Consider the following 9,536-nt stretch of genomic DNA (forward strand, 5'->3'; position numbering starts at 1 on the left):
CCTGGAAGTGTTCTGAAAATTGAACTGCGGAAGAGATTCCTGTAACTTTTAGAGCCAATTCAGAGTAATGTTCAAAACATACTTGTTGCTCTAAGCTTGGGAGTAATAAGAATATTTTTGTAGAAAAGGCATATGTCCAACATTTTTATTTCAATAAAAATGCATCTTTCTGTCTCATTTTGAGCAAATATTCTTTTATTCTTTCTATTCCATTCATAATCATACTATGCATATAATTATTCTTAGATTCTTTTTTTCTTTGGGCCTTCTTCCATCTCTATAACAGGTCCCTAGATATCAATGATATGAACAACGCTACTACTGACTCAGAACCTGCTTTTGAGCAAGATACTGATATGGAAGATTCCCAGGATTTTGAAGATGATCAAGACTGTAACCTATCTCTTGATTTGTTAAGGATGGTAAAGCAAGACGAGAAACAACTCCTACCTCACAAAGAGTCAGTGGAAAATGTGATCTTAGAAGAGGGAAAAGAGGTGAAGATTGGAACTGGCATTACCGCAAAGACAAAGCAAGACCTCGTTAAATTACTCCAAGAATTCAAGGATGTCTTCGCGTGGTTCTATCAATACATGCCAGGGTTAAGTACTGATATCATGGTACACCAACCTCCCATAAAGGAAGAATGTAAACCAGTTCAATAGAAGCTCCGAAGGATGAGTCCCAACGTTTTGCTACAGATAAAAGAAGAGGTCAAAAAGCAATTCGATGCTGGGTTCTTACAAGTAATTAATTTGAACAAAGCTAGCCTGAAAGACAACTTCTCGTTGCCTCACATTGATACCCTAGTAGATAACACGACAGGTTACTCACTTTTCTCCTTCATGGATGGCTCCTCGGGATACAACCAGATAAAGATGCATTCTGAAGACATGGAAAAGACCATGTTCGTAACCATATGGGGAACTTTTTGTTATAAGGTGATACCATTTGGACTGAAAAATGCAGGACCAATGTTTCAGGGAGCTATGGTAACCCTGTTCCATTATATGAAGCATAAAGAAATTAAAATTTATGTCGATGATATGATTGCAAAATCCATAATAGAATGGCCAGTGAGTATGTCTTGGACGGGGAAATCCTATACAAAAGAGGGAAGGATCAGGTACTATTAAGATGTGTGGACGCTGTTGAGGCTAAGAAAATCTTGGAAGAAGTCCATGAGGGTGTCTATGGAACACACGCTAATATTTTACAATGGCCAGGCAAATCATGAGATTCGGGTATTATTGGTCCACCATGGAAGGGGATTGTATTAATTACGCTAAGAGATGTCACAAGTGCGAAATTTATGGAGACAAAATTCATGTGCTGCCCTCATTTCTTCACGTCATGACTTCTCCCTGGCCTTTGTCCATGTAGGGCATGGATGCCATTGGGCCAATATCGCCAAAAGCTTCTAATGGGCATCGATTCATCTTCGTGGTCATTGATTACTTTACTAAGTGGGTGGAAGCTGCTTCATATACCAATGTCACAAAGTCGGCAGTCAGCAAATTCTTAAAAAAAGAGATCATATGTTGGCATGGAATGCGAGAAAGAATCATATCTAATAATGCGCTGAATTTGAACAACAGTATAATAACGGAGGTTTGCAGTCAATTTAAGATGAAACACCATAACTCGTCGCCATATCGCCCAAAAATGAATGGTGTAGTGGAGGCAGCCAAAAAAAAATTAAGAAGATCGTGGGGAAAATGACTAGACTTATAAAGATTTGCATGAAAAATTACTATTTGCCCTCTATGCTTATCGAACATCTATCAGGACCTCTACCGAGGCAACGCCTTTCTTTTTGGTTTACAGAATGAAGGCAGTTTTGCCTATTGAAGTCGAGATTCCTTCTCTCTGAGTTTTGTCAGAACTAAAATTAGATGAAGCAGAATGGCTCCAGTCTCAACATGATTAGTTGAACTTGATCGAAGGAAAGAGGCTAAGGGTTATCCGTCATGGTCAGATTTACCAAAAACGAATTATACGAGCTTATGACAAAAAAGTTCGTCCTAGAGAGTTCCATGAGGGGGACCTGGTATTGAAAAAGATCTTTCCCGTACAAAAGGAATTTAGAGGGAAATGGATGCCAAATTGGGAAGGACCTTATGTTGTAAAGAAGGCATTTTCTAGAGGAACACTGATTTTGACCGAGATGGATGGTAAAAACTTGCCTCCTATAAATTCAAATTCAATCAAGAAATATTTCACCTAAAAAGGAAGGAGAGGCCAATGCAAAAATCTGCAAAAGGCGCTTTGAGACCTAAAAAAAGGGAGAGGCCAAGGCGAAAACCTACAAAGGGTGCCTTGAGACCAAAGGGGTTTTGAGTTGAAAATCCGAAAAGGGATAGCTCAAATTTTGTTCGAAGATGGGGCATGTGTTAGTCTTGTCCTCCCAAAATTAACAAGAAGGATGGATGCTACATCTTGGGGCATCAACAAAGCATTCTGAATCTTTGAAACACATCAAGGTCAAAAGGGTCATCAAGAAGTTTGTGCAGAGAAGCTCATGCTACGATATTTGGGACACCTGTTTTCATCTTATTCATTTTGTATCTTAGCAAAATTTGCTATCTTGATTAATTTATTCATTTCGAGCTTTGCTCTCAATAAAATTTCATTTGGTCCATTGTGATAATCCTTTTCAAGCATTTTTCATTGAAATAACGATTAATGGACTGATGATATTCAAGCAAAAGGAGTTTTGCATATTACTCTGAAAGCTTCTAAATAGCACAAGGACCTGAAACAGGACTATTGTTTAAAACTAACCAAAGTTAAGGGTTGGAAAACATTTGAGAAAGAATAGTCTAAATTATGGCTATTTCTTCAAGTTTTCTTTCAAAGATACCAGCTGAACAAGAAGGCAGGGTAATGCGTCAGTGATAGAACCTTGATGAACAAAGAGCAATGACAACTTAAGCATTAAAAATGGATCATTCTCGACATCCTAGTTAGGGGCATTTGATTCATCTTGATCATGACATCCTAATCATTCGGCATAAACATAAGCCTATGAAATGAATTCTACAGGTCATGTTCCCTAGAGAACAGATCAGTGAAACCACAAATCCTATACCCCTAAAGTTGTAGTGGGATGGATTGAAGTCATCATAGCAAACCTTATCTCCCTGAAGTTGCAGTGTAGTAGGTTGAAGTTACAAGTCTTATCTCCCTGAAGTTACAGTGGATCTGACTGAAGATAGCGAATCTTATTCCCCTGAAGTTGCAGTGGAACAGATTGAAGCTATAAATTGCAGATATTATCTCTCTGAAGTTGCAGTAGAGCAGATCATATCAAACCTTATCTCCCTGAAGTTTCAGTGGAACAGGTTAAAAATAAATCAATCTTATCTCCCTGAAGTTGCAGTGGAGCAGATTGAGGACAGGCTACAAATCTTATCTCCCTAAAGTTGTAGTGGAGCAGATTAAAGCCTCAAACCTTATCTCCCTAAAGTTGCAGTGGAGCAAGTTAAAGATACTAACCTTATCTCCTTGAAGTTGCAGTGAAGCAGATTGAAGCTACTAATCCTATCTCCCTAAAGTTACAGTGGAGCAGACTAAAACCGCCAGTCTCATTTCCCTAAAGTGGTAGTGGGTTAGAACGAGGCTACTTGAAGAAGAGAAGCACCAAGGAAGTTGAGACTCAGCGAGACCGAAAAAAATTGGTCTTTCTTAAAAGTCTTTGCTTTGTTCTCGTTACACGATAACGAGCAAAGAGGGGCAGCTATATGAGCCCAATTTAGCCTGGGGCCCATAAGCAAACCAACCCAATTACAAAATAAAACCCAAACTACCACATAACCAAAATCAAACCAAACAAACCTAAACCCCAAACCCAACTACATTAAACCCAAATCAAGCAGCCCAATTACAATAAACCCAACCAACCTAAACCCAAACTAAATTGCCCTAGCCCAATACAACCCAACCTACCCCAGCCCACAACATTTTCAGAAAACAATAAAGAAACCCTAGGACCAGCCGCCGCCACTCCTCCACTTCAGCACCCATGCCCAGCTGACCTACGGCCTCCGTACCTGCCAGGACAGACAGCAGAGAGGTAGTAGAAAACGAGAGTAACAAAAAAGGAAAACAAAAACAGTTGTAATATTTTCGACTTTAAAAGCCACTGCACAAGTTGCAATTTTTTTTACGAGATTGAAATACAAAAACACAACAATCAAAACCGAAAATTTTAGAGGTAGTTTTTTATTCTATTTTTTATTTTATTTTATTTCATTTCATTTGTTTTATTTTATTATTTTAAAAAAAATAAAAGAAAAGAGTCGAATCTTACCTTTTATTTACGTTTGCGTCGTCATGGGAGGCCGAGGTTTGTCGTTTCCGATGAAAAATGACATTTTTAAGCTCGGAGAGTCGAAAAGCCAAAAAAATGGCCTTTTTTTATTTTCCAACCACCGTGGATGGCGGCGTAGTTGCCGGCAACCGGAAGCCACCACGGTGGTCTGACGGCCAGAGTCATGGCCAAAGAGAGGAGCTAAGAGAGAGTTTTGAGAGAGTTTAGAGTTTTTTTTTTGAAACAAAGGTGTTAAATGAATTTTTTTGTCAAAAAACTAACTTAAATAGGCCTCCAAAACGACGTCATTTTGTGCAGGCCTTTCAGGCACCAAAATGACGTCATTTTGGACATTAGACCTGAAATCTGACCCGCTCTAGGTTAAGGATCCTTGTGTTTTTTTTAAGCGGAAGGGATATTTACTTGTTTAGTCCTTCCGCTTCTTTGGCCCGCTTCAATTAGTTCTTTTCTATTCTTTTTTCTTTTGATTTTGCCCTAGAATTTTGCTTTTATTGCATTTTAGCCCCGTATAAAGTGTTGCTTTTGGAGGGCGAGAATATTTTCCCTTTTGGTCCCTGTTATTCGCTCTTTTCAATGTGGTCCGTTACCTCATTTTTTTATTCTGATTTATGCCCCTTAAATTTCATTCGAGTTTCAATCTAGTGCTTTTGTGTTTATTCATTTATTTTATTATAATTTAGGCCCAAAATTTCATTTTAATACCAATTTAATCCTTTATTTGCTTAATTTCAAACTTTTATTCTTTTATATGCACACTGTTCTTGCTTTATTTTATTTATTTACTTTTACATTCATTCATTCATTTATTTATTTTTATCCTTGTATTCACTTATTATTATTCTATTTTTTATTTTCTTTCATTACTTATTCATTTTATTTATGCCTTCGTTATTATTGGTATTTTGTTATCTATTATTATTTCATTATTATCTATTCATCTATTTGTTTATTATCCTTTTTTAAACCTTTAAAATTAGATTATTATTTTTACTTGTACATATATTATTATTTCATTTATTTATATATTTTATTCCAAATTGTACCTTTAAATCTCATTTATATTTTAATTTGGTTCTTTATTTTCAATACTTTTATAAACTATTTTCTCTTACATTATTTATGTATTCATTTTATTTATTTCTTTGTTTTTTAAGTTAGTATTGTCCTTTTATGTGCATGCTTTGGTATTATTACCATTGTTATTATTTATTTCATTTATCTTTGATTGTTCATATTATTGTTCAAATAGTGTATATTATGTTATGCTCGTAAATTGTTTTTATTAGTATACGTCATTTACATGACATTTCATCTATATCATCGTTCTATTTTCTACATCATCATTCTATCTCATTTCGTTAAAATCACATAAAAAAAATCGCGTTTAAATATATTTTTCAATAATAAGCCGTTTTATGTTATATCCCGAATAAGAAAAATACATTGTTTTAAATATTATGTTTGATATTATTCAAAAAAGGTTTTCAAAATAGGCAATGTTTCGTGTTTGGAGATTCGAGAAGTTGTACCCTAACTTACGGGGTTTTGATTTTCACGTTGGTCCTAAATAATCGAACATCCTTTAAATTTTTAAATACATGAGATTCGATCAAATAATAAAGTAAAAGGGAAACTTATTTTCGGGAATTTAATGTGTCGTATCTTAACTTACGGGGTACGACCTGTTAATTACTTCGAGAAAAGAGGTCCTTTTACATGTTTTCATTAATTCAAGAGATTTTAAGGATTATATTTTAAATTTCTTTTCGAATTTTTGACTTTCGATGCTAAGACATTAATTAATCATCTAGATACCAATTTTGGGCGTTACGAGGGTGCTAATCCTTCCTCATATGTAACCGACTCTCGAACCTATTTTTTGGATTTCGTAGATTAAAAACATCATTTTAATAAATCAAATCTCTTATTAAAATGATCAAATTATGAGGTGATCCGATCACACCTCATAAAAAAAGGATTGGTGGCGACTCCTATTTTTTTTATTTTTTTTAAAATAGAAGTCGACTCGTTTTTTTTAAAAAATGGTTTCGACAGCTGTTATGTCAGTAATATTCGCAAAAATTCTTATGGCAACTCTTACAACAATTTTGCATGCAACCAAGAGTTTTGGGGAGCTTAGAATGTTGGACAAAATACTGCGACATTCAGATATGGGAATGCATCTACTCAAGGAAATTATAATCCAACACAAATGAATTATACTCAACAACAATAGAACTACAGTCAGCATCCTCAGAGGTATCAACAACAAGGTTAGACACACTTACATCAAAATTAGATGCAACCACAACATTCTTTGATGACAAATCAAAATATCCAAGGACAGCGACAACAACAATATACACAAACTTATACTTCTGACCCATTAACTACCCTTAATGTGTTAATGCGAGAGCATATTACTCGCACAGAAGCTATTGTTTAAGGAAATTCATCTTCCATTCGAGCATTGGAGGCACAATTGGGACAACTTGCTTCAAATTTGAATACTCAACCACAAGGCTCATTACCTCGCGAACACTGCAAACCCCAGCCTGAGGGGGAAAGAGCACTGTAAAGCTATCACTCTTAGGAGTGGTAAACAAACTGATGAGCCAATTGTCGATTCTACTGTAGCACCACCAGATATTGGTGCCATAAGCCCTGATGGGAATGTTGATTCTGAAGAACTTGTTGATGTACCAGACAAAGAAGTACGACCAATTGTCGCTCACATGCCTTATATTCGACCCTCGAAATTATGGACGCAACCAAAAGTATCATCGCAACTGGATGTACTTCCACCTATACCTTTTCCACAAAGATTCAAGAGGAATGAAAATGACAAACAGTATTAGCGGTTTCTGGATACACTGAAACAACTACAGATCAACATTGCTTTAGTGGACACTCTGGTACAAATTCTAAGTTATGGGAAATTTATGAAAGACCTCTTGTCCAAAATGAAAAAACTTACTGATGTTGAAACTATTACACTCACTGAAGGTTGTAGTGTTATCTTGACAAATAAGTTGCCCCTTAAATTGAAAGATCCTGGAAACATTACCATTCCATGTTCGATTGGCAATCAGTATTTGGGCAAGGCTTTAAGTGATTTGGGAGCTAGCATCAACCTTATGCCACTATCTACTTTTCAAAAGTTTGGAATTGGTCATATGAAACCCATTATAATGACATTACAACTGGTACATCGATCTTTAGTTCAACCTGAAGGGAAAATCAAAGATATTTTAGTTCCTGTGGATAAATTCATTTTTTCGACTAATTTTATCATGCTTGACTGCGAGGCGGACAAGGAGGTTCCCATAATCTTGGGATGACCATTTTTAGCCACCGGTCGAACTCTCATTGATGTTTATAAAGGAGAACTCACCATGCGATTGAATAATGAGCAAGTTACCTTCAATGTTTTTGAGTCTGTTCATCACAAGGATAAAGCAGAGTGCCATACTGTCGATGTGCTCGATGATTTAATTGAGGAAGAATTCAATACCAAAGCACAGTCCTTGCTGAAGAAATTACAGTGACATCTGAGGCTGAATCCGTAGACAATTGTGATAGTACAGTTGAAGCTAGTACTGTTGAAGTCAAGCATATATGGCAAGTTGAATCCTTAGACCTAACCAACAGAACCACTTCAATTTTCAAACCATCAATTGAAGAAGCTCCCACTCTGGAATTGAAACCATTACCTCTTCATCTTAAATAAAACTTTTTGGGTGATCACAATACTCTTCCAGTTATTATCTCTGCAATACTAGATGAAACACAAGAAAAGAAATTTACTCACATTCTCAAGTAGCACAAATGAGCTATAGCCTGGAGTATTACAGATATTCAAGGTATTAGTCTTTCTTTTTGTATGCACAAAATCAGGTTAGAAGATGAAGGCCAGCAGTCAATTGAACTACAAAGAAGGTTAAACGAAAAGATGAAGAAAGTGGTCAAAAAAAATCATAAAATGGCTTGATGCAGGAATTATATACCCGATTTCTGATAGCAAGTGGGTGAGTCCAGTGCAATGCGTCTTGAAAAAGAGTGGCATCACAGTGATTCGTAATGATAAGGACGAATTACTACCAACAGGCATCTCCACTGGGTGGCGAGTGGACTACCATAAGTTAAATGCAGCCACAAGGAAGGATCATTTTCCACTTCCCTTCATTGACAAAATGTTAGATCGGCTTGCTGGAAAAGCTTATTATTTCTTCCTAGACAGCTATTCTGGGTACAAGCAATTTGCTATTGCACTAGAGGATCAGCAGAAAACAACTTTCACCTACCCCTTTGGTACTTTTGCTTTTCATCGTATGCCTTTCAGTCTTTGCAATGCACCAACCACATTTCAAAGGTGTATGATGGCAATATTCTCAGATATGATCGAAGACCTTTTAAAGGTTTTTATGGATGACTTTTCAATTTATGGGAATGATTTTGATCATTGCACTGACAAATGGATAAAGTACTGAAGTGATGTGAGGACACTCATCTTATCTTGAATTGCGAAAAATTTCATTTTATGGCAATTGAAGGCATTGTGTTGGGTCATCGCATCTCTAATCAGGGTATTCAACTAGATAAAGCTAAGGTGGAAATCATTGAGAAATTACCCCCACCGACAAAGGTGAAAGGTATTCGTAGCTTTCTTGGACATGCAGGATTTTACCGATGGTTTATTAAGGATTTTTCAAAAATTGCAAAACCATTGTGCTTATTGCTAGAACAGATTCAAAAATTCCTCTTTGACGAGGCATGTCTGGATGTCTTTATTTAGTTAAAAAACCAGCTGGTCAATGCACCCATTGTCGTTGCACCTGATTGGTCTCAACCTTTTGCAGTTTTGTGTGATGCAAGTGATGTAGCCTTGGGTGCGTTGCAATCTGCAATGGTTTAAAAGGAGTGGGTGAGCTTAACAAGCTCAGTGAATGCCTAGAACAACTACCATGCAAACATTTCATCAAGCATTAATAAAAGAACCATATAGCACAACCTCAACAGTTCCAACTATAATGTCATGTTATATTCACTTATGCATTATTTATTAGTTCATTTACATGATAACCACATTCCCTTTTAAACATATATCACATTACACATATAATCACATAACATTTAAACATATATCACAATATTCATAAAAAAATTTATAGATACTTTGGCACTTGAGCTATGAAACGTAAAA

At 36.1% G+C, this 9,536-nt stretch overlaps 1 protein-coding gene across 1 annotated transcript; it reads left to right on the forward strand.

Moving 5' to 3' along the window:
- The first annotated feature begins 1,069 nt into the window (after nt 1-1,069).
- LOC107906658 (uncharacterized) lies at nt 1,070-7,674 on the forward strand. The gene is made up of 3 exons (XM_041100013.1): nt 1,070-1,126; nt 6,856-7,047; nt 7,222-7,674. The coding sequence occupies exons 1-3, from the start codon at nt 1,070-1,072 to the stop codon at nt 7,672-7,674; spliced, it is 702 nt and encodes a 233-aa protein (XP_040955947.1).
- Nucleotides 7,675-9,536: the final 1,862 nt, after the last annotated feature.

This window comes from Gossypium hirsutum, chromosome D08, assembly GCF_007990345.1.
Source record: "Gossypium hirsutum isolate 1008001.06 chromosome D08, Gossypium_hirsutum_v2.1, whole genome shotgun sequence".
Lineage (NCBI taxonomy): Eukaryota > Viridiplantae > Streptophyta > Magnoliopsida > Malvales > Malvaceae > Gossypium > Gossypium hirsutum.

Bases quoted from the DNA above. Each gene is read 5' to 3' on its own strand.
- LOC107906658 (XM_041100013.1), top strand. From the start codon at position 1,070: ATGGCCAGTGAGTATGTCTTGGACGGGGAAATCCTATACAAAAGAGGG. The intron at 1,127-6,855 runs GTACTATTAAGA...CTCAACCACAAG, and splicing joins ACAAAAGAGGGAAGGATCAG to GCTCATTACCTCGCGAACAC. The intron at 7,048-7,221 runs GTACGACCAATT...AAACAACTACAG, and splicing joins TTGATGTACCAGACAAAGAA to ATCAACATTGCTTTAGTGGA.